Source organism: Panthera tigris, chromosome A1 (genome assembly GCF_018350195.1).
Source record: "Panthera tigris isolate Pti1 chromosome A1, P.tigris_Pti1_mat1.1, whole genome shotgun sequence".
NCBI lineage: Eukaryota > Metazoa > Chordata > Mammalia > Carnivora > Felidae > Panthera > Panthera tigris.
In genome coordinates, this window is record NC_056660.1 from 81,263,610 (window position 1) to 81,288,546 (window position 24,937).

Here is a 24,937-nt window from a genome sequence, read left to right on the forward strand (position 1 = left end):
AGCCCAGGGGGCCCGCCAGGCGGGAGACTGATGCAGGACCAATCCGTCAGTCTTGAGCTGTGGCCTGTGCCATAAGGGGAACCACGTTCTCTGAAGCAGCTTCTAAGCTTCTACCCTCAGTAACACCACAAAGACAAGCTGAAAGCACTTAGGACATTTTCTTTAGTAAATTTTGCACGAACAGAGGAAATGTGCACACTCTGAAAACATGGCAGGCTGTAAAATGTGGAAAAAGTAAATTCATTTTGTATAAAGAAGCCTTAAATTAACCACTTTGATCAGATACAAAGTTCAAATTTAACATATAAAAATAGACGTGCCCCCAGAAGACAGAATAAAGGACACGCCATTCGTATAAACTCAGGATGCTGTTTCAGAGGAAGGGTTACGTAAAAATTTACAAAGGTGCCTTTAGGAACAGCACCTCTGAGGTAACAGAGCTGTGCGGGGCACAGAGCCCCTTCGCCCGTCCACATTTTCTGAAGGAGCTCCCGCTCTCCGCATGGTGGACCTCAGTTGTGAGCCCAGAGAAACGAGCCCAGAGATCCCGGCGGCAGAGGTCCTGGCACAGGATGGATTTCATCTGCGCAAACGGTGACTGAAGGAACATGCCGTCCTCCCGTCCTCGGGACCGTGCACGCACTCAACACACTGTCGACAGCGGGGGGAACGGGTTCTGCTTGCTAACAACCAGCTTCTGATGCTGATGTGATATGTAGCCTTTAATGTGGCCCTGCAGGGGAGAGAGGGCTGGCTCGTGGTTCTGGGCCAAGGAGTGGGTGCATTCACCACTCAGCCCCGCGCATAAGCGGCCGACTCCAATCGCAGCCGCTGGATCCCCCGGGGCGCACAACAAATAAACACACATGGTATGGACAACAGAGAAATCCAGACTGTGTCCGCCCACCCGCGTCCCCTCTGAATACCACAGTTATTCCCTAGGATGGAATCAGTTCTGTCAGAAAATGCCTTCACAAACTAAGTGGCTTTCCCGCAGCTCCACCCGAACACCAAGTTCGAGGCCCAGCCCACTGGGACGCGGCTCACTCACCATGTAGATCAGGTTGGCCAGGATGCACTGGACCTCATCGATGTCCACATCCTCCACTCGCATGAACTTCAAGGCAACCAGGAAAGCGTCCAGAGACAACTGGTGTGTTCTGAGCAGCAGGTACCTGGGGGAGGGAGGTGGGGGTCCACGCGGGTTACCAATGGCTGGGGCACTGGTGGCAGCTGATGCTCCGAGTCGGGAGGGCAAATGTCTCCTGACAAACCACCTGGGAGACACGCGAGAATCACTTCTCACATGTATGGGACATCTCACTGAATGGAGGCGGTCTCTGAAACCAGGGCACCCCTGACAGTGAACAGTGTCCTCCGCAGTCGAGGACAGGTGGCCCCCACAGCTGTGAGCGGAAACAGATACAGAATTCAACTACCTGACAAATGGGAGCGGGGCAGGGTTTGGGTCAGCTGGTCATGTGACAAAATGTGGGGCCCTCGACCCTGAGCACTGGTACCCATGCCCGCAGGTGGCCGTGCTCTCTGAGTGGCCGCAGAAGTCTGCTCTCATTCCACAAGAGCACAGGGCAGGGCTGGGGCCTCGTCCACACAGGCGGTCAGAAACCTCCACAGCCCAGCCAGGCGGGAGTCACACTAAAACCTAAACTTGTTAAAAAGAAAATACTTAGCTTACACTTTCTTGAAGAGATTCCTGTAGGTGATGATCTTCAGCTTCTCAAGGATAAGGAAAATGCCACAGCGGATAAAGAAGGTCTCGTGCTTCGTCAGAGCCTCGTTCAACAGCAGAAGATTGCCTTCGCTGCGTGTGAGGGACAAATGCGCAAACGTGGTCACAAAAACCGGAGCCAAGGACGAGAGCGCGTCAAGGAGCAATGAGCTCTCACAGGCCACGCGACAGATTTTTAGCTGATGTCATATTTTAAAAGGGCCCAAGTGGAAAAGGTTAGATACCTGACAGCTTTGGTCACTTCGGCAAACTGCATGAGGTGATACTTTCTCAACAGCTCGATGGTCGGCATATGACCCTAAGACAAAGCACCAGTTGTCCAGAATAACACCGTTTCGTTCTCAACAGAGTTGATCTTTGACAAAATTCATATGAAGGAATCACCACCTTTTGAAAACTTGCAACCTGTGTTTCTGAGTTTCTTTTTATTATGATGTTTATTTATCTTGAGAGAGAGAGAGAGAGAGAGACAGAGCACAAGCGGGGGAGGGGGAGGGGCAGAGAGAGAGGCAGACACAGAACTGGAGGCAGGCTCCAGGCTCCAGGCTGTCAGCAGAGCCCAACACAGGGCTTGAACCCACAAGCTGCGAGATCATGACCTGAGCCAGTCGGACCTTTAACCAACTGAGCCATCCAGGCGCCCCTCTTACAGTTTCTTCTGAAGTACTGGAACAAGGCCTATAAACATGATGGCAGATGAGCTAACAAGGGTCTGGCCATCAGAGCCCCTGGGAGCAGTAGTGCAGTCTTGCCTCTCAGTTGGCACCTGACCTTGACGTTCTCATGACCTCACTGGTTATAACTTAGAGGGGAAGCAGCGGCTGAAGAAAACACTAAGAGCCGGGAACTCAGAAACGTCTTCCAGGAGAGGCAGCTGAACCATTTACAACTGCAGGCTTCTGGGAAGCAGGGTCAGAAGCAGGCAGGGCACGTAGGACATGGCACTTTTCGGCCATCAGCTACCCTGCTCTATTTACATTTTAACCACGTGGGTACTGCTTTGATCACTTTTTAAAATTTTTAAACGGGAGGAAAGGAAGCTCTATCACTTTGAGGAAGTTTTAGTCAATTAAACTTGCCGGTTACTTGCTGTTTCTTTTCAAGTCTCTAATTAACTTTGGGTGACCAAATGAGATACCTACAGACAGGCTGGAATGACGTTTTTCTTTCTTAATCCGCTTCTATTAATTTAGATTTTTAGGGGAAACAGATAAACACGCATTTACTGTGTCTTACAGATGTTCAACTTTTAAGTTAGATACTTTTAAGAGGAAGGAAGCACAAAACCTTTTTAGAAGGATCTACAGTGTCAGCTGTGGAGATAAATGGTTCAGGCCACACACAAAGCTTATTGTCCCCTATTCCGGGGTGCACTCACATGGGGCTCAGACGGTAGTACCTACGCGCCACCTGCAGGCAAGTTCCGAGAAACAGGGTCTACAAGAGCTGAGTGGCATCACTTACCAGCAGCATTTTCACTGGGAGTAAATAGATGAGAATCATCCGTTTGTTCTTCTGACTCGAGCGGTGGCAGTGCTCGAAGGCAAAGGACAGGTACTCCTCGGCTGCAGGGACACCGACAACGTGGGAGAGGTCGGAACCCCACCCCACCCCCCCAGCCCCGATAGAACCACAGTCTCAGCAACTGGAAGCACCTACGGCTGACAGTGAAGGCTGTTTGCTGTGCTTGGTACTCAAATTCGGGGGAAAACTAGAGTGGTACCTTAAGAACCCTCAAAAGAATACGACGTAAAAGCTTCTATTCTTATGCTCCGCATTTTAAGGGACTAACACGAGGTAGGGGAACAACCCAGGAGGGCCACGTTCCAAAGCCCTGGACAGCTGGTCTGCATGAGCCTACGGAACAAAACCAGAGCAGTCGCCAGGACAGCACAGTTGCTTTCGTTATCAGACTACACAGCTCTAACGCACGGAGAGAAAGCACTTTTAGTCACGTCGCTCCATGTGCACACAGCCGCTGAAGACATGGGTTTAAAAGGTCTAGTCTGGGTACAACACAGGAGACCACGGGGAGCCGCCACACGCCAACTAATCACAAAGTTTAAGAGAAAAACCTGGCTTCGTGTTGTCGAGAAAACTCACGAGAAACGAACAGTGACATGGTTTCGAGAAAGCTCGGCTCTGGCAAGCACTGAAGTGGCGACAGTACACAGGGTGGGGGGGGGGGAGGGGGGGTGGACACGTCCCCTGGGGTTTCCACAGCTGACTCCCGGCCTCCGCGGCCACCACAAGGGCACAACAAAGTGGGGGGGGGGGGTGGGGCAATCCCTCACGTCCAACAGGAAGGACTGTGGTGTTTCAATGACATCACATAAGAGAGACGCCCACAGCGACTGAGACTCTGGCAGGGGCTCCACAGACCAGGACAGGCTTTCCTTTCAGTAACAACTTTGGTGCCCACAGCTGCGCGCGCGCGCGCGCACACACACACACATGCAAGCACACGTGCACACATGCACATGCATGCACACGCACGCACACACACACACAGCCTGGATGAGGCTTACAGCAGATTCCACCTTACATGCTAATAAGGTGCCACAACTGTTGCCGCCGCCCAGAGCCCCGCATCTTTAGAACCCTGGAAACGAAGACGAACAAACCTTGCTTGAAGTCACTGTCGAACATGGCCTTGCGCCCGACGTAGTACCTGAACGTCACCCTCTGGGCGGTGCTGTAGTCGTCCTTCAGGTTGGAGCTGTCGATGGCTCTGATGAGGGGCTTGCACAAGTGCAGCTTGTTTATCTGCGACAGCCCCACCCCTGGAGTTACAGCCCCTCCCCTGGGGTTACAGCCCTGCCCCCCGAGGTTACAGTCTTGCCCTCAGGGTTACAGCCAGCCCCAGGGTTACTGAGGACATGGCAGGACCAACACCAGCTTCCCCCCACCACATACACACCTCCTCGGAGCAGGAACTACATGGTTAAAAATGCCTATTTAGTAATAAGAACTGAAATGCCAGCTGCGTGGCAGATTACCCCAGGCTGGAGGGCTGCCACAGAGGGGCCGCAGAGGGGTCACTGGCCAAGCCCACGCGGCAGGAAGGGCCTCTTTACCCATCCAGGCACCCCCTGCTCTGCAGCTAATTACTGCAGCAGAGAAGGCTGGGGTGAACCCCTCCCGTGCAAGCCCAGTCCCCCCACGCCAGGCACACCGCTTGGGGCATTGGCGCCCTGCTTTCCCTGGAGGTGCAGCCCTCGCCTCATGAGGCAGAGGCTGAAACGGTACGACACACACAAAACACTTGCTGCAGTCCCCGCCCCCAGCAGGTGCGCCACGGACTCGACCGTGAGTCCAGTTACGTGAGGGTCCTCCCCCAGTGACCCCAGGGACGCTGGTGCCCAGGGAGACGGGCAGAAAGCAAGCGCCCCCAGGGAAGCACACCTTAAAGTAGATCTTGAATAGCTGGTTCACCAAGAACAGCATCCCCCACTTCTTAGAGTCCTCGATGCCAGCCCGACTGTGGGAAGACAACTGTTGTTTAGTTACATGGAAAACAAGGGTTTTATTTATTAGTCACAAAGACAATCTACCTAAACAAAATTAGTACTTTGAGATAAAAACACCGCTCCAGCCTCGCCCATGAAATAAAACAACACAAAGCAGAAGTCTGACCTAACAGGCTACGGAGTACGCATCACGTGTGTTGGGTAACGCACTGTGGACAAGGGGACGTGTTCTTGCTTATCCTGACAACATGGTGAACTACAGAAATCCACAACGACGTGGACAAACCACAAACAGAGCAAGACGCAGCACATGCTGTGTAGGCACCGTGGGGAGGGTCTGCCTGGGAAGGGGATGGGCGACGACAGTGTCCTGGACCTCCAGGGGGTTTGGGTCACACACGGGTGATGACTTATCCAAATACAGTCAAGATCCGTGGGAGTCACTGTGGGTAAATTTTACCTCAAAGCACAAGAGAAACCACAGTATTTAAACAAGTCACTGAGGGACAGGCCACCTTTGGAATGCACCAGAAACAAAAAACAAAGGCAAAGTGCTAGATGCACAGAAGGGTAGATACCCATCTGCAGAGCAAGTGGCGGGTGTACAGGTATTTTCACTGTAAAGTTCCGTCAACACGGCCAAACGCCTCATGATTTCACGATACAGGGTTGGAACACAATCCAGAGTTGTGTCTCCCACGAGTCCGTAGGCCACAATGGTTCTTCCAGGCGCAGCTGTGCGCTCACTCCATGGTGCCAGTGGCCAGCTGCCTGCAAACTCAGATGGAGACTGGCAGGCTGTTCACAAGCCAGAGAAATAGAAATCACTCCCTAAGACCAGGGCGTGCCCATATCAGAATGCTCAACGTAAAAATACGGTCGGTGTTTAAGTATCAAAGTCCTGTTTTGTGACAACAGCCAGCTCCTTCATGACTGTCACCAGCCAGGTGCAGGGTCTCCCCCATGACTCCCGTCACCAGCCAGGGACAGGACCTGAACAAAGAACCCTCTCTCCGTGGGTTTCACGTCGTCTGTGAAGTGGGGACAATGCAGCCCCGGCCACCTTGGAGCGCAAGGTGAACACTCTGGAAGGAGCAGGAGGAGCAGGTGCTAGGCATCATGGCTGAGCACTCTTCTCAGCACCCCACCTGGGCCCGTCTGGACTAAAGGCAAGGACCTCTTCCAGAGACACGCGGAAAGCAGCCCAGGGGGAAGGGGGGTCACAGGGTTTCTCTCAAGCAGCGGTGCCCGCACCTTGCCCGCAGTGGTTTTCATTCACGTCTCCTTGGTGACCGAAGATGTTGAGCATCTTTGCGAGGGTTTCCTGGCCGTTTGGCTCCCTCCTTTGCAGAGTACCTATTCAGACCTTCGCCCAAGTAAAGCAGGTTTTTACCTCTTTCCTGTCGACCTGTGCAGTTTTCACACATCCTGGACACACGCTGTCAGTCACATCATTTGCAAATATGTTTTTTGTGTTCTACGGTTGTTGTGCACTTTTTTGATGGCATCCTTTGAAGCGTAGAAGTTTCTAACTCTGATGAAGTCCAGTTTCTCTGTTTTTCCTCAGGTTACCGTGTTTCGGGTGACACACCAGGAAAGCCACTTATCCCACAACAAACCCAGACTGAACACTCCCTGGGCACGGGGGCCACGGCATGACAGCAGTGCAGTGGACTCCCTCAGCCTCGGCCACAAGCGTCCCCGTCCATGTAAGGACCAATGGGGAGTGCAAGGACAAGAGTGTGGTCTGTCGCGAAAGCCACAGAAGCAGAGCCTCCTGTCTGAGGCCATGTCGGAGGCCACCACTGACAGAAGAGCAGAGCGGGAGGACAGGCGGGCACCCGCGACCCCTTGGGGAGGGCCCCGGCTCACGGAGTGGCCACTGACATCCAGCTCTGGCTGGAACATTGTCAGGTGGGGCTGGTGGGGACAGGGGTAAGAGAAGAGAAGCTGGGACACTTTCCATGAACAATAGTTTTGTATGTTTACGTAAGTATGGAAAACTTCTTCCTTTCCATTACAATTTCCAATCTTCCTTTCCATTACAACTTCCAATCAAGTTTTTTTTTTTTTACAGAATCAAGCGATTTTATAATGGGGGAAGAGATGGGGTTTCAGGAGGGAAATGTAAACTCTAAAGCAGAATCGGATAGAAAGCCTAGGATTAAAAAATAAATAACGGCAGACGAGATCAGTCAACTCGAAAGAGGTCAATACAAATCACCTGCACCGAAGGCCAGAGAGGGAGGACAAGATGGAAAACCAGCAGCACCAGTGCCCGTGGCAGAACACGCCTCCCACAGGCATCCCAGAGGAGACACACAAAGAGGAAAAATCCCAGCTCTAAGAATCTAATAAAACACATTCGTTTCCAGACCTGAGAAGCTCAACGAACCCCGAATAAGAGAAATACGGCGACATGCAGGGCAGCAGAGTCTAGTGGCAAGAGACACGGTGGAGAGATGACGCTGCCAGAGGCCGGAGGTGTGTGCTGAGAACCAGGAACACAGGAAAACGGGAGGACGGACGTGCTAACGCGCCAACAGAAAACACGGTCCATCCGGAATTCTCCACCCAGCAGAAAGGAAGGTGAAGACAGTGCAGAAAAATGAGAGTTTAGAGAATTCGGTGCCAGCAGACCAGCACTCGGAGCAACGTGCTGGTGCGGGACCTCGTGTAGGAAATGGGCCGGGTGCAGTCAGACCCTGGGACAGAGGAAAGGGTTCTGGCAACGCGGCACATGGCAGAGGTCAAAGGCTGTTTTCTTCTCCTCCCTCATTTCCTTTACACAACAGTGACCATCTAAAACAAGAGACGGTAATGCTGTGGGGTGACCACAGACACCCAGAAGACAAGTGTCGACGGCTGACCAAGGACAGGAAGGGGCGTCGCGTGCTGCTGGGAGGGGGCGCGTGTACTCACGTGTCGCTGGCGCAGACGCGGAAACAGCTCATCAACAACTCAGCCGCCTTTTCCAGCATGTCCCCAACCTTGCTCCTCCCTTTCTTCACCAGCTGCTGGTCTGCCTGGCAGACAACAAACAGTCATCAGTCATGCTCTCATTTCCTCTAGCACTTCTGGCACGGCTAGGAGCAAAGATGGCTGCAACTCAGGGTCAAAGTCCCAGAAGGTTCTGGGCAAATCTTTTAGTTAATGTTACTTTTAAAAACTGAGAAAGTTCCACAGCATCTTCCAACTCTTCCACAAATCAAATTTCTATTCAACCAACTGAAATAACTGAGGCTGTCATCTGTTTTTTAACCCTTTGTCACATGTGGCCCCGTGCTGCTAACGGAGCCTTTCCTTGAGTGCTCACAGACTGCTCCACCCCCCACATACAGCCGGTCAAAACCCTTGAAATGTACCCTCTGACAGACACCAAAGTCATTCCCAGGTTTGACTCTCCCCTGGTTTTCCAGCCAGTCTTAGTTAGAGGAGAACCCGTTTCCTCCCACTCACGCCCCTATCACAGGTTCTCCACGTAAGGTCTATGGACCCCTGGGGGCCTTTGGAAGACTTGCAGGTAATCCCTGTGGTCAAAACTATTTTCAGGACAACACCAACAGCCACCGCTTGTCTTTCCGCTATACTGATATTCATACCGATGGTGCAAAAACTATGGCAGGACAAACCGCTGGGGCCTTTCCAGCAACACCAAACTAAAGCAGCAGTCAGCAATCCTTCAACCAACCAGGAACACTGATGTCACTTCAAAATGTCCTTGATGGGGTGCCTTGTGGCTCAGTCAGTTAAGCGTCCAACTCTTGGTTTCAGGTCAGGTCATGATCCGTTTTGTGAGTTCCAGCCCTGCATTGGACTCTGTGCTGACAGCTCAGAGCCTGCTGAGACTCTCTCTCTCCCTCTCTCCCTCTGCCCCCTCCCCCTCTTGCTCTCTCTCAAATACATAAACTTAAAAAGAGTTCTAAAATGTCCTTGATGACACAGTAAATGTTAATTTTAAAATCTTGGTCCTTGAATACATTTATTTTCAATATTCTTTGTGATGAAATGGAAAATATGCCTAAAGCATTGATCTGCTGCACACCGAGGTATGACAGTTTTTGTTTTTTAAGGAAAAGCACTTGGGCAGCTATTGGGAGTGGCCAGCTATCACGTGGAACCAACAACTGACCAAAGGGCATGGTGGTCCAGGCAGCAGGGTCTGAAGGACCAATGTGCTCCAAGGTGAATGAAACATGGCCATCAATTCCAGACAAAACACTGACAGTATTTGTTGCCAAAGACATCTGTACTTTCAAAAAAAAAAAAAAAAATCAAAATTTTGTAAAAGTTGTATCAACCATGATGAACTTGGCAACATTCCATTACTTCAAAGCTCTTCTGATAAGGTCACTGGAGACATTAACAAATGCAGTTTTTCTGGTTTGGGGTTTTTTACATAATGAAATACGTCAACATCTGGAACATCTCCTTAACTCAGTGAACCAAAATTTTCCAAATGACCGTTTGATCCTACAAAATCACATGGGAATGAACGATCCATTCAGAGTTCAGGACACCCCAGTGGATTCTGATGTACCAGCAGAAAAGCTCGCTGCTAAGCTTCAGAAGCCACGCTGTAACTAACCTCTACAAATTACCTCCTGGAGCTCTGGTGCGGCCCAAAAGAACACCTACAATCATCTGAAAGACTATTAAAATATTCCTCTCCTGTCCGTCTACATCTGTGTGAGTCCAGACTGCCTTCCTACATTCCACCAAAGCAACATAGTGTGGCATCGTGCACACAGAAGACCATGGGAGTCCAGTCGCTTCTGTCAACACTAAGAGGTCAAAGAATGTGACTCTTCTAGGTACATTTTGTTCATTTGGAAGATATAGTCATTTTTTATTTAAAACATCAATTGTGAGTCGCCTGGGTGGCTCAGTCAGTTAAGCCTCCGACTTCGGCTCAGGTTATGATCTCATGGTTCGTGAGTTTGAGCACCGCCTTGGGCTCTGTGCTGACAACTCAGAGCCTGGAGCCTGCTTCGGATTCTGGGTCTCCCTCTCTCTGTCCCTTCCCTGCTCACACTCTGTCTCTCTCTCTCTCTCTCTCTCTCTCTCTCTCTCAAAAAAAAAAAAAATATTTTTAATTTAAAAATTAAAAATAAAACACGTTACATTACCACATAAAAGACTTATTTAGATAAATATGTGTTTAAATCCCAGTTAAAAAATTTTTATACAATAAATATACAAATAGGTAGAACACATATAACCAAAAGCTCTCCGGAGCCTCAGATAACTTGCATTTAAGTTCTATTTTTCGGTTCTAGAAGTTTCCATGTAGCTCTTCATCACATCTTCTAGTTCTTTGCTGAGATACCCTTATGCTTGCATCTGCTCAAGCGCGTTCATGACCGCGCCCCAAGGCTTCTTTATGACGGCCGGGCTGCCATCTGGTCAGGGACTCCAACATCTGGCATCTGTGGACGGTCTCCTCACAAAGCTCCTCCTGAGACTCTCCGAGAAGTGATAATCGGGGCACGAGGTTAAGAGACTGTGTGCCTCGTTCCAGCAGGGGATGCCCCGCCGGCGGGGAACCGTCCCAGGCTGGGTGGGTCCGGCTCCCCACAGGCCCCTGCAGGGCTGGGGACCCGCATGCGGCGGGTGGGTGCAGCAGGGACTACTGAGGAGGTCCGTGCTTCTGGGCTGCCCTCCCCCTCCTGCTCTCCTCAGGGCCTCTTCGTCGCAGCCCATGGGCATTTCTGGGTTTTAGGCTCCTCTGGGCCCCCGGCCAAATTGGGGAACCCGCCGCTCACTGCTCTGCAAGTCCCTGGTGTTTCCTGTCTGCCTGTGGGGCCGTGCTGGCCTCAGCATTCCCGGCAGGACAGAGAGGAAAGCTGCAGCTACCCCACCTTGTTCAGAGTCGGAAGGTATCAGTAATTTTTATCAATAATTTTTAAACCCGGAAAGGCGTGTTGGGACCAAGTTCACAACTGCTGCTCCTATCCCAAACTGCCGCGTGTGGCTCCCCAAGGGCAAACCAGCCCCATCACACCCGCAGCCTTTGCCTCCTGGCACCACGGAGACCCCCAGCTGCCTCCTGGATCCACATCAAGGAGGAATCCTTCAAGACAGCACGGCCACATCTTAACAGAAGACAGTGCAGAACCGTTCCCTGGGCCCACTCTGCCCCTCTGAACACCTGCCGCACGCCACACCCGACGAACCACACTCAGGAACAAGCCTCTCCACGTCCACAGTGTGAAAACCCAACGCATGTTTAAATCTTCACATCAACCCAGCGACGAGAGTGAGGTACAGCCACCCCTGTCCTGTTGCTCTCTACACCAGACACCCCCTGCCTAACCCACTCCTTCCCCAAAACTTTGGGAAGAATGACGTGAAATTAAACAACAGGTAGAAATGGAGTTTGAGTTTTAAAACGATAGAGATAGAAACTGAACTTACATTATTGGCAAATATTCGAAGGTCAAGCGCTACAGCATACATGACAGGCAGAGCCCTACGGGGCAAAAAAGCAAGAACGTCTGAGGAGGCCACGAGGTCAGATTCCATTACCATAGCTGGGAATGACACAGACACCCAGGTCCACCATTCACACAGCGGCGACCTCCCTCCAGGGATCTGACGGTTACCGCTGCCTCCCTCGCCTCCCTTCGGGGCAGGCTCAGCCCCGGGCTCCCTGATCGACACGGACGCCGGGCACTGAAGCGCCACCCGCCCACCGCCCGGACCCTCTCTGAGGCCTGGACCCCAGTGCGTCTAGGTCCTCAGCCCAAGACAGCACCTCCTCACGCCGTTCTAGGACCTCCGCCTTCCCCTCAACCATTATCCAAACAGCTCCACTAAAAAAAGATGTGGTTCAGTGAGACCAAACACGACCCAAGAGACGTAACAGACAAAATGTCATAAAAGTTTTTGTTTTTGTTTTTTAATTTAACTGGCGGCATGGGTTTTGTGTGTAAGACAAGTCTTCAGTTAAAAAAGGTTTTTTGTTTTTTCAGTAAAAGATACCTGTAAGCCTTCAGTTAGCGCAGTATAAACACACTTCAGTATTTACCTACAGTTAATAAATCAAAAATCATAAAATTAAGAATCAGTCTGTCAAGGAACTTGACCTGATATAACTGTACTTGACCTGCCTTTTTATCCAACTTAAAGCCCAAAGTTCAAAGCTGACAACTGAAGGGAAAGATAGTATTTGATGTATATTTTGGGTCTGGTAGGGCTGAAGTAGAAACAAGGCTTCACATTTATGTGAACACAGCAAACTCTACTCTGCCACATGATGTTTATGCTATGAGAACTCCGTTATCTGCGCTGGTATTATCCTGCGTCAACACAGGATATTAATATCCACAGAGAAAACACATTTATTTGGAATAAAGTTTTAAAAAGCTTCTGCTAAAAAAAAAAATTGCCATTTGCTAATTTCTGGCTGCTTCTGCCCATACTCACCAGTTGTCCTCTTTGTGGGCCTGAAATGCCCGCAGGAAAGATGTATTATGTTAAGGAAGGAATAACATACAAAATCCAAGTAATGCCACAAACGGTAAGAAATATGAAGGACTCTAAATTTTAAGTTTAGAAGATCATGTATCAGAGAGAGAGCTTCTTAAAGGAAAAATATACAGATTACAAATATCTGAAAGTCATTAGGTATGAGTATAGTAATTATATTTCTCCAAAGTAAGGGACTGAGATTTTTTTAATTGGCAACTTCAAACATTTGGTTTCTCTGAAGCCAGATGATGAGTTATATATAATAAATCTGTAAAATATATTTCCCTGATTACAGAATTCTTAAATTCAAAGGAGACTTCCCTAGTTAGTAACCGACTCTCCTTTGTATATTTAAACAAGGTTAAAAAAGAAGCAAACTAAAAATCTAGAGATACATATAAAAACCAGAACATTCATTGACTGAGGCCTTAGCTAGGAGATATCACTTAAATGACTTAAATCAGAAACTAGCTTGATAAAGCTCTTTAGTGACCACAGTCAAATGATGATGTTTATTGAGTTCACTCCTGTCCACCTATGCCTGGATTTCAGAGCTCTTGTATTTCACCAAAAGGACTAAGTAGTTGCTGTAACTAGACTTAATGTTTTAAAGGAGATATTCTTCCAACAGAATTAAGGAACCTTAATCACAACCTGTATTCTTCCTTGCTACCTAGGTAACATGACAGTCTCAAGGTCCATGCTAAATTTAAGCACCTGAGTGAAAAGGCGAAACCAGTTTCTCTTCTGAAAGGTTTTTTCATTCCTTTCTAATTAAAGGTATGAATAAAACTGGCCCGATGTTTCAACATCTTAAACCCCAAATATAACTGAACAGTAACACCAATGACAAAGATATTGGACGATGACAGTCTGGCATTTGTACGCCTCTATGAAGTCGTGGTTCCCCACGGCGTAAGTGCACCTGCAAAGGAAACATCGCGGACTAAGGATAGAGGAGCAGAACCTGGAAGGGAGCTCCACAGACCCCACCCCTCACTTCGGTCACAAATGCCCGGTCCTCTGCTGATCCTGAAGTTGGAGCTACAGGAACCAGGAGGAGAAGAGACACACAGGTGGCTTCTGAACTAAAACGGGCTGATGTGAGATGAAACCCACACAAAGTCCTAAGACTACTCTCTCGGGTCCCGGGAGGAGACCGAGCTGCAGCAGGTGAGAATGACAGGTGCTGGTAAAACCAGAGCACGACACCTGCACTGCACCTGAGGGGGAGAGAGTACAGGGGCAGGGGGGTGTTCTCACTGGGTGTTCACTGGGCAGTCGGCGTCAGTGAGTTCACCCCCAAATCCGGAACTGTACAGAGCCAGGAAATAGCAGGGTGCCTCACACTGCCAGGAACCCAGTGGCACCCCCAACCTTTCCAGAGGGCCCCTCCCAGGGCTCACACGGGCTCTTCCTCCACCTTGCCTCCTGCACCCCAGCCTGCTCGGAAACACCGGAGGCACACAGGCAGGAGGGCGACCAAACGCCAGTGCTTTAGGACATCAAGCTCTGCCCACTCAACGCAAAAACGATGAAAACAGCAGATATGAGATGTAACTAAAAAGCAGTCTTTGGGGTGCCGGGGGGGCTTAGTTGGTTAAGTGTGCAACTCTTGCTTTCAGCTCGGGTCACGATCTCACAGTTGGTGAGCTCAAGCCCCATGTCAGGCTCTGTGCTGACAGTGTAGAGCCTGACTGGGATTCTCAGGCGCACACACGCTCTCTCTGTCCCTCCCCTGCTCGCAATCTTTCATTTGCTTTGCTCAGCATTAGCTCTATTCTCAGCAGCACAAGTCAACTGCAAGCTGAACGCCCTCCTGAACAACAGAGCACCCTGCAGCCGATACAATAGTCAACGCTCCCAGCACCACACTCTAAACACATGAATGTGCGGGGCGCCCAGGTGGACTCAGTCGGTAAAGCATCTGACTTCGGCTCAGGTCATGATCTCACGGTTCGTGAGTTCGAGCCCCACACTGGGTGAGCCCCCCTTCTCTCTCTCTGCCCCTCACTCACTTGTGCCCTCTCTCTCTCTCTCAATAAATGAATGAATGAATGTGCAGGACCACAATATAGCTTCAACTTTTAAAAGCATCCATGATCTTTCAAATGAAAAAAAGTTTATTAAGATTTTAAAGTGGTATAAATTTCAAAAGTTCTCATAGGCTTTACCAAAGTAAAACTTTTACTTTACCAAAGTAAATTTTTTTTTTTTACCAAAGTAAAATTAAAAATGAACTTTTCTTTTCAAATTATTCTTTGTTTCAAATTTTGGATGATGTTAAATAAAATCCCTAGTTGATTCAGCAATTCCCAGATTTGTTTTATTTTTCCTCCTCACCAACAGATTACCTTAAATGAGCAGCAAACATTTCGTCATAAGGAGGTTCCAAAACCTGTTGACATTTCTCTTCCGGGGAGGCCAACTGAATGATAAAAAAACAAATGACAAAAATAAAATTTAAATTGAAAGGCATTAAAAGAATGCAATGTGTAGAAAGAGATTTAGACAAACCTGTTTCAAAGGAATTTACACTTTAGAGTTCACAGTAACATTTGACACTCTAGCCCTTCTGAATTAAAGAGTCATTACTTCCACACACATTTATCACTCAGGGTCTGTGACAGGGACTACACAAACACACGTGTTTCATCTACCACAGTCCAAGAAAAACCCTGGACGCTTCTGTGCGTATCTTAATACAACAGCCAGTCAGTCAAGAAACATTTATTGAGCAGCTACTAGTGCTTAATAAAGAATGCAAAATAAATAAGGCCACATGACTCAGAGACGATGCCCTATTAAGAATCACTTCTCCTTGGGGCGCCTGGGTGGCTTAGTCAGTTGGGTGTCTGACTTTGGCCCACATCAACCCACGGTTCATGGGTTCAAGTCCTGCGTCAGGCTCTGTGCTGATAGCTCAGAGCCTGGAGCCTGCTTTGAATTCTGTGTCTCCCTCTCTCTCTGCCCCTTCCCTACTCACACTCTATCTCTCAAAAATAAACAAACATTGAAAAAAAATTTAAAAAAAAAATCATTTCTTCTCACCTCCTGGTGACAGAGCCACCCTCTCTGTGTCCTGGCTAGGCCAGCTGACATTTATTTCTAACATTTTCTTCCCTCTCCCTCTTGGCCAGATTTCAGATGACGTGAGGGCCACGACGGGTCATCCGGCACACAGAATTAAAGGAGCCCGTGGGTGTGGACTGGCACAGTGAGTAGGGCAGGGAGGAAGGGCAGGTGTGTGGCACCCACGGAGGCGCATCCGGCCGGCAAGCCTCTGGCACTAACTTCATTTAGAGCGACGGTTTTCAACTCCGTCGCCCAGGAGAACCATCCAGGGAACTTACAAAGAGCCTCCTCTACTCCACAAACTGGTTCACTTAGTCTGAGGTACTGCCTGTACGCTACCAAATATAATCTCCAATACTCAGGGCTCCTTTTTCTTACAAAACAAAACCTGTGCTTCCAACAGGAACACATTAGAATATCGTAATGGGAATCACGAGGAAACAAGACTTTATAAAACGACAAGAATATTCCCCACAGAAGGTAATGCTTGGGCATCACTTATCTGTTAAGTCAAGGATACTTTTTTTTTTTTTAATTTATTTTTTAATTTACATCCAAGTCGGTTAGCATGTAGTGCAACGATTTCAGGAGTAGATTCCCTAATGCCCCTTACCCATTTAGCCCATCCCCCCTCCTACAACCTGTCTAGCAACTCTGTTTGTTCTCGATATTTAAGAGTCTCTTATGTTTTATCCCCCTCCCTGTTATATTATTTTTGCTTCCCTTCCCTTATGTTCATCTGTTTTGTATCTTATAGTCCTCATATGAGTGAAGTCCTATGATATCTCTTTCTCTAATTTCACTTAGCATAATATCCTCCAGTTCTATCCACATAGTTGCAAATGGCAAGATTTCATTCTTTTTGATTGCTGAGTAATACTCTATTGTATATATATACCACATCTCCTATATCCATTCATCCATCGATGGACATTTGGGCTCTTTCCATACTCTCTTGTTAATAGCACTGCTATAGACATTGGGGTGCATGTGCCCCTTCGAAACAGCACTCCTGTATCCCTTGGGTAAATTCCTAGTAGTGCAATTGCTGGGTCGTAGGGTAGTTCTATTTTTAGTTTTTCGAGGAACCTCCATCCTGTTTTCCAGAGTGGCTGCAGCAGCTTGCATTCCCACCAACAATGCAAAAGAGATCCTCTTTCTCTGCATCCTCACCAACATCTGTTGTTGCCTGAGTTGTTAGCCACTCTGACAGGTGTGAGGTGGTATCTCATGGTGGTTTTGATTTGTATTTCCCTGATGATGAATGATGTTGAGCATTTTTTCATTGTCGGTTGGCCACCTGGATGTCTTCCTTGGAGAAGTGTCTATTCATGTCTTTTGCCCATTTCTTCACTGGATTATTTGTTTTTTGGGTGTTGAGTTTGATAAGTTCTTTATAGATTTTGGATATTAAGCCTTTATCCGATATGTCATTTGCAAATATCTTCTCCCATTCCATCAGTTGCCTTTTAGTTTTGCTGATTGTTTCCTTCGTTGTGCAGAAGCTCTTTATTTTGATGAGGTCCCAGTAGTTCATTTTTGCTTTTGTTTCCCTTGCCTCCAGACACGTGTTGAGTAAGAAGTTGCTGCGGGCAAGATCAGAGAGGTTTTGCCTGCTTTCTCCTCAAGGATTTTGATGGCTTCCTGTCTTACATTTAGTCCTTTCATCCATTTTGAGTTTATTTTTGTGTCTGGTGTAAGAAAGTGGTCCAGGTTCATTCTTCTGCATGTCGCTGTCCAGTCTTCCCAGCACCACTTGCTGAAGAGACAGTCTTTATTCCATTGGATATTCTTTCCTGCTTTGTCAAAGATTAGTTGGTCATACATTTGTGGGTCCATTTCTGGGTTCTCTTTTCTGTTCCATTGACCTGAATGTCTGTTTTTGTGCCATAAATCAAAGATACTTCTATTTCAGTGTAGGATTTAGCAAATGTTATCCATAAAATGCCAGATGGTAAATATTGCTAGCTCTGCAGGCTGTAGGTCTCTGTTGGCCTGCCGAGCTACACCGCTATGGCGGGAAAGCAGCCACAGACAGGACATGAACAAGCAGACGGGTATACTCCATGAAGCTTTACTCATAGCAAGACACATCTGTGAGCTCTGGGGACAGACAGGCCAGGGCACAGCCTAAGCCCCACCACCTGCCTGCTGGATGACCTTGGATGACCTTACTATACATTCTATTTCTCTGAACCTCAGAGGGTCATGTGGGAATTAACTACAGGAACCTGAGACGCATACCTCAGGACGGTATCTAACACAAAGTGTACAATAAATAACTGGAATTATATACATCATAGACAAGCTTTAAGTTTTTCAAAAGAATGGCAGTATTAGTCTCCTTCTGACTCAAACTCTACACTTTCCTTAGGAAGCCGGACACCCTAGAGGCCTCTCAGACACCTGCATACGTGGAACCTTGCGCCCACCTGGAGCCGTGGGTTGGCAACATGAGGGTGCTTGAAAGACACGAGCTCTGCACAGGACGCCCCATCTCTGGTGTCGATTGCTTCATAGACCTGAAACATTTGAACAGAGAAAAGCTAAGTAGAAAATAAAATACTCGTAGAACCTAAATAACAGGTTGTATGCCACTAAAATCCATTTTCCCTACTCTGAATCAGGGAGTCACAGTAATAGAAATGCAACAAGTCGGTACTCTCTTTAGCCAGCAAACAATAACTACATTTCAAAATGAGATCTTTTAGAGGCAAATAAACAGGTGACTTACTGTTAAAAACAATGAGAAAGCAGCATAAGCCAGTGGTTATTAATGAAGGTGAATTATTTTACTTTTACTCAGTCATACTGACACTTGAAAACTTACAAAGCTTATAGGGAGAAAAAAAAAAAGCTTAAGAATCACATATACCCAAAAAAAGGCTTTTACTCAACCTACATATAAAAGCAAAAAGGGAATGGCAACACCTAAAAGAAATGATGTCATAGCCATACCACGGGAGACCTGGGCACTGTGAGCAAGAACTAAATAGATCCATCAGTGATGACACTGGAAAGCATCCATAGTATGTTTACCGTTAAGCAAAAAAAAAAAAAAAAAAAAAAAAAAAAAAGTCACAGGAAAAATGCCTACCTTAATCTGGGAGGAAAAAACAAAAACAAAAAAACCCCTACATATGTAAGCACAGGAAGAAACACAGAGCCCACACCATACAGCTGACCCCCTGGCCAGCAGGACCCAGGAGACTTTTCTGTCTGTCCACACTGGAGGCCTGGGTTGCAGCAGACATTTGTAATTAGAAAAGCAAACGAGGTCTTAAAATTATGTTTACCAAAAGATAACATAAAAATCCCAACCGTACAGGTAGAGAAAGCTGCATATACGGTACGATTTATCTACAGGGGGATCAGTTACGTAAACCTCATGTCCATGTAAGACTGCGATCAGGCGTGACATAAAGCAGACTTCAATGGTACACCCACAAGAAGGCGCTCGCATTGCTGCCCAGCAGTGAGAGGCAGCAAGACACCTCCGTGCACCTACCAGGAGAGGTGAGCGTGAGAAGGGCGGCCAGACTAGCCACTCCCAACAACAGACAGTGAAGGGTGCTGTCCCACACCGCTGGCGGGAAGCTGCTGGGAACGCCTGCTGCAGGGCACACACCTGCTCTCCCACCCCACCCAGTAACCCCCACCTGGCATCTCAGCTAGAAGAAATGGACCCAACTCCCGGTCTGTTACACCACTTAGGGCATCACCTAAGACAATATATGGACTAAAGAATCTGCCATCGACTCTCCAATGAAACCATGCAAGCACTTAGGTTTGGAGCCAGTAATTCCACTTCTAGGGATTTGCAAGAAACAAGAGATTTGTGCAGGGTTACATCAAATATTATTACAAGGAATCACAAAATACTGGTCCTCAAGGAGGCTGATAAAGGCTGCCAAAGTCCCTGTCACCGGACGGGTGAAGGTGCAAAGGGACAGCAACAGACCACGGACAAATCCTAAAAGAACCAACACACTATTCAGGGAACATGAGGACCACAGCCAGGCAGTCACCTGTGTCAGCCACCGTGACATGTCATGTCTCAGAACTGTTGGTGTCTTGATTTAGTCAGCCCCCATTAGACCCCGAGGCTGGACTCCAGGACAGCCCGCTCAGCAACTTGCCCTGCAGTGTCCCTGGTGGCCCGTCTGGGCACTCCCCAGAGAAAGTTCTCTTCCCTGGCTACTGCTGGTCACCTGGTGACCTCCAGGCTCCAAGCTGGTCCATGGAGGCTGGAGGGGGACAGGGGAAGAGTCATCTACTCTTGGAACTCGTAATTTCTTTAAGTAATCTCTATACCCAATATGGGGCTTGAACTTATGACCCCAAGATCAAGGGCTAGCCAGGTGCCCCTGGAACTCATAATTTCTTAAAAATACATTTACTAACTCCATCTGCTAACAAGGAAGGCCTAGAGGTAATGATATGCCCCCACCCCCAGTGGCAATGAGCACAGCCAGCACCCAGATTTTCTAAACTCCAGTACCTACTGAAAGGAACCAGAGCCGCTGGAAAAGGACTGGTCCAGTGCTGGGACAGGGACAGAACTACATGAGTTTGGAGTGGATGTTATTGTATTAGAAAGCAAAGCAGAGCTCAAGGAAGGATGAACACAGGCCAGAAAGCCCCAGAAACCAGTCTGAAGGAGTTCTTAGTGGCCAAATCTGGGACAAGCAGAGCTTCAAAAGAATTAAGAATATTCTTTATAACTTTTCAATGTTTATTATTTGAGAGAGAGTGTGCACATGAGCAGGGGAGGGGGACAGAGAGAATCCCAAGAAGGCTCTGTGCTATCAGCGTAGAGCCTGACACGGGCTCACTGTCACAACCATGAGATTGTGACCTGAGTTAAAATCAAGAGTCAGATGCTTAACTGAGCCACCCAGGCAAATAAGGATATTCGTACTATTGGTTCTGGATTATTACTCGGCATTAAAAATGATCTATAATAATACATCTTTAAAAAGGAGCATGGGGAAAAGCATTTTTAACAGATGAAATAGTAGCTAATAAATGTAGAAAGAGTGAGAGAATCACCCCTTGGTAAATATTAACGTAATAGCTCACTTGGGAAAAGACCACAAATGAAAGTGGAGACCATTCTGTGAAAGGGCATAGGGCAGGTGCTCCCAGGCCCCCACAGAACCCCCCCCCCAACACACACAGATTATGACTCGATTACAATGGGAAAAGTACCTTGACCCTGGAGCAACCTGATGGGCATCTCCTTCACCAGGTGATGAGCAAGGACCCCTGAGGCAGCCTCCTCAGGTGAGGCCACAGAAAACCCACGCCAGCCACGTTAACCCAAACCTTAATCATTAAAAGTCAAATAAAGGCCGATGGTGAGAAATCTAGGATCCCACTGCCCTGCACATGTTTTAAAAAGCTAATCGTCGTAAAATAAATCCCTTCCCAGAAAAAGGCAAGAGTTCTCTTCTAGATTAAAGACCAAAGAGCCATGTGCCTGGGTGGCTCAGTTGGTTGAGCATCTGACTTTGGCTCAGGTCATGATCTAGCTGTCCATGAGTTCAAGCCCCACGTCCGGCTCTGTGCTGACAGCTCGGAGCCTGGAGCCTGTTTCAGATTCTGTGTCTCCCTCTCTCTCTGCTCCTCCCCCACTCATGCTCTGTCTCTCTGTCAAAAATAAATAAACTTAAAGACCAAAGAGCAAAACAACCAAATGCAGAGTGTGATCTGACTGGATCCTGGAGTTAAAGAAGAGGTTCCAAAGAACACTCTGGGTAAATCATGAATTCTGCTTTAGAAAACACTGATGTAAAATGTCTTGGGTGCTCTACAGGCTGTGCATCGGGACAGCAGAATGGTCCTCAGTGAAGGGCCACAGTCAACGACTTCCTTCAAGTAGTTCAGGAGAGAGAAGTGCAGGGGCCCAGAGGGAAGGAGGAGGCCGAAAGGGTGGCCAGGTGAGGAGTGGACATGTCTTCACTGTACTTCTTTCAACTTTTCTGTAGCTTTGAAAATTTGCAGAATAAAAAGCTAAGGAAAATAAAAACTGTAAATGTAGACAGTTTTTAAAAAGTAACCTGCTGGGGCGTCTGGGGGGCTCAGTCAGTGAAGCACCTGACTCTTGATTTTGGCTCCGGCCACGATCTCACGGTTCGTGAGTTCAAGCCCCGCTTTGGGCTCTGTGCGGACTGCACTGAGCCTGCTTGGGATTCTCTCTCTCTGTCCCTCTCCCCAAATAAATAAATAAACATTAAAAAAAAAAAGTAACTTGCAGTTTGAAATAAGAGTTTGTAGAACAAACAAAAGAATGACGTAAAGGACACCAAAAAAATAACACCAGCCCTCAAAGAGATGTTAGAGATAATGATGAGATCCGCCTTTGGGAGGAAGTACAGCTATCTGTGGATTTTCAACTGTGCGGGGTCAGCACCCCTAACTCCCACATTGCTCGAGAATCAACTGTATGTGCAAACTGATCTTTTTCTAAGTACGACAACAATTCTTAGAAGTAGCATATATGGGGAAATGTAAAGTAAATTAATTCAGCCTGTCCTCTCGGAACAGAAATGAAACCATATGCCTGCCGAAACAAAGAGCACTAAATAAAAAGGGTCTCAACAGACAAGAGGACATCTTAGCTATGACTGACTGCTGGCAAAGACAGCCCTTTGTGGGCTCTCGAGCTGGGTGTGCTAGCCCCATGAGGCCCTGACCTCTAGCTCTTTCACTTGGGCCACTGCTCAGGGCTGTTTATGTGGCTGTCACCTTGAGAAATGAAGCAATGTCTCCCCTCATCCCTAACCCTAAACAAAACGCAGGCTTAAATCACTGCTTTCTACAAAATGGGTGGATTCCCAACATTCAGCGTTTCTCTCTTGGATGCACGTGCAGGCACCCTTCCAAGCCCACTGAGTCTCCAATGGGAACTGAATCCAAGGGAACCAACAGGCTGACCCCACACTGCCCACCGCACTGAGTTACAGGCCCTTGGGTCTCTGACCCAGGAACGCATGTGTTCTGTGAGCATCCAAGAAACTAACAAGAGAACTCATAAACTTACGAGGAGTAAAACCAAACCCCAGACCCAAGTGCTATTATCAAGTTATCACAAAGAACACAGGAAATGACAGACACATGACTTGTCCACGGGTAGTTGCTGGCTGAAGTTACTGTGAAGTACGAAACAAGGAATGGAGTTGTACCCAACTGACAGTCACCGAGATTCAAAAAACAGCATACTTTGGAGCCTGAGAAATAGGTAGGTTGACTAAAACAGGAAACGTTGGCTGAAACTCAGGCTAACAGAGGCAGTGCGCTTTGTGTTAAGGGTATGGACTCTAAGGCCAGAACTCCCAGTCTGAATGGGCCACATAGTAGCCCCGTGACCCTGGAAAACCATTTAACTTCCTCTGTAAAATGAAGCTTGCAATGGACCCACCTCCTAGAAAAAGCAGTAATGAGTTACTACAAACAACAGTGGTAGGTTCTTAGTAAGAGTTCAACAAGCACTAGTGGTTATTCTTCCCATCACCCCAACTACTTCATCAAGTAACATTCCCCTGGGAATACAGAAACAGGATCCAGGAAGACTTTGGTGAAACAGAGGACTATGAAACTTGGGCCAGCACCAACTCTAACTTCAGTACTCACTAGAATGAGGAGGTCTGAGCATTGGCAAATCACTGCACTTCACTCCCTTCTATCTACCCCCATTTATCCTGTCAACGAATTGTATTGAGCCTCCACGTGGGTCAGACTATGTTCAAGGCACGCAAAATGCCAAAAAGGATTTAGCTGTGAGCAAGAGAATTGTAAAATATTCAGAAAAACATGAAATTCTAGAGAGTCTCTACTCAAGTTGGTTCTCAAATGTCTTTCCTTCCAGCTTTAAATAAGCTGGTACTAGAAAACCTTAACTCTGCAAAGATACAGCCACAGTAGACTTCTTAAAAGAAAGATCTTAGATCTCAATCAAAATATTGGCAAATGAATGCATACTTGCACGTTTTAAATTTTTTAAAAAGCATGTATCTGTTTTTTCAGGATTCCTGTTTTAACTAAATTACCAAATATCTATGCAATGAACGGTCCCAATCATGTCAGACTGTATTCAATTGTCATCTAGATATCTTTATCTGGTTGTCAACAGACACCCCCAACTCAACATGTCCAACACCGAGTTTAGTTTTTCCCTCCAAATCTGTTCTGCTCATGTGTTGCCCACGCTGAAAATTTGGCACTTATTCTCCCAGTCCCTCAGCCATAGAATGTTAACGGAACGTTTCCTAAAGACATGTTTAAAATCCGCTCCCTCTTTTCCTTATCACCACTGTTCCAGTTCTAGGAATGAGCACAGTTTAGTGGACACAATGCAAGTTTTGAATCCATAAACACTTATGCTTTCAGTGTGCTCTGCCGTCAATAGGCTGTGAGGACGAAACTCCCGTGAGATGCACTTCCATACAAAGTCCGCCGGTGCTAACCGTGTCCTCGACGGTTGCTCCACTAGCGCTCGTGGCCGGACCACCTGCCTACCCCATCCCACCAGTATCTGTCCGGGGTCTTGTCGTTGGGCCAGGCCTTCCACGGCTGAGGCCCCACTGCTCAGCGTGGCTAACAGGCCCTCCGGGTCGGCTAGGACCACGCCGCACGTCCCTAAATTGAGGTCAACGCTCACCGGTCCGCCCCTGGGCTCCCGGGAAACACCGTCAGTGTGCCCGTTCAGTCGCCCTTGCTTCCCGTCTGGGGGCTAAGAGCTCAGGCAAAGCGACCGGGCGAGACGACTGGCCCCGGCCCACGCGTTCTCGCCAGCGTCGCGGGGCTCCCGCTGCAGACCCCTAGGACGGAGCGCGTTACCTGCTGCAAATACTGGTTGATGGTGATGTGCGCCATGGCGGCTCCCCTCCACCGGATGTGGGCGCGGCCTGCGCGTCCGGCCACGGCCACTTCACTTCCGGCCCGCGGTCCGTCCGGGCCAGCGTCCCTCCGCCCCCGCCTTCCCCGCGCTCTGGTTCCGGAGGGACAGAATCCGCGGGAGCGCGTCCCGGGCCGGCATGGCGGCACGTCCGGGCTGAGGAAGGCCGGGGTCCTCTCTGCGATTCGCCGCCTCTCCTCGGCGAGGACGCCTCGTCCGCGGCCCCTAGGTGCCCGGGCCTGCCCCGGAGCTGACCGGGCCTGCGCCCCG

General features: G+C 48.3%; 1 protein-coding gene across 7 annotated transcripts; it reads right to left on the minus strand.

The window, feature by feature from the left end:
- Positions 1-145: 145 nt before the first annotated feature.
- On the minus strand, positions 146-24,870 carry PCID2 (PCI domain containing 2). Of its 7 annotated transcripts, none has more exons than XM_042980495.1 (14): positions 24,610-24,870; positions 18,201-18,290; positions 15,048-15,121; positions 13,553-13,618; positions 12,649-12,690; positions 11,638-11,692; positions 8,143-8,246; positions 5,156-5,231; positions 4,375-4,492; positions 3,215-3,315; positions 1,975-2,048; positions 1,697-1,822; positions 1,052-1,175; positions 146-733 (listed from the first exon to the last, which is right to left on the minus strand). In XM_042980495.1, exons 1-14 carry the CDS (start codon positions 24,643-24,645, stop codon positions 644-646), a joined length of 1,176 nt encoding a protein of 391 aa, XP_042836429.1. In that variant the 5' UTR covers positions 24,646-24,870; the 3' UTR covers positions 146-643. The 7 variants fall into 7 exon arrangements, with proteins under 7 accessions (XP_042836429.1, XP_042836425.1, XP_042836434.1 ...); XM_042980491.1 differs by having other exon boundaries at positions 4,375-4,516; XM_042980500.1 differs by lacking the exons at positions 12,649-12,690; positions 13,553-13,618 and having other exon boundaries at positions 4,375-4,516.
- Between the last annotated feature and the right edge of the window lie 67 nt (positions 24,871-24,937).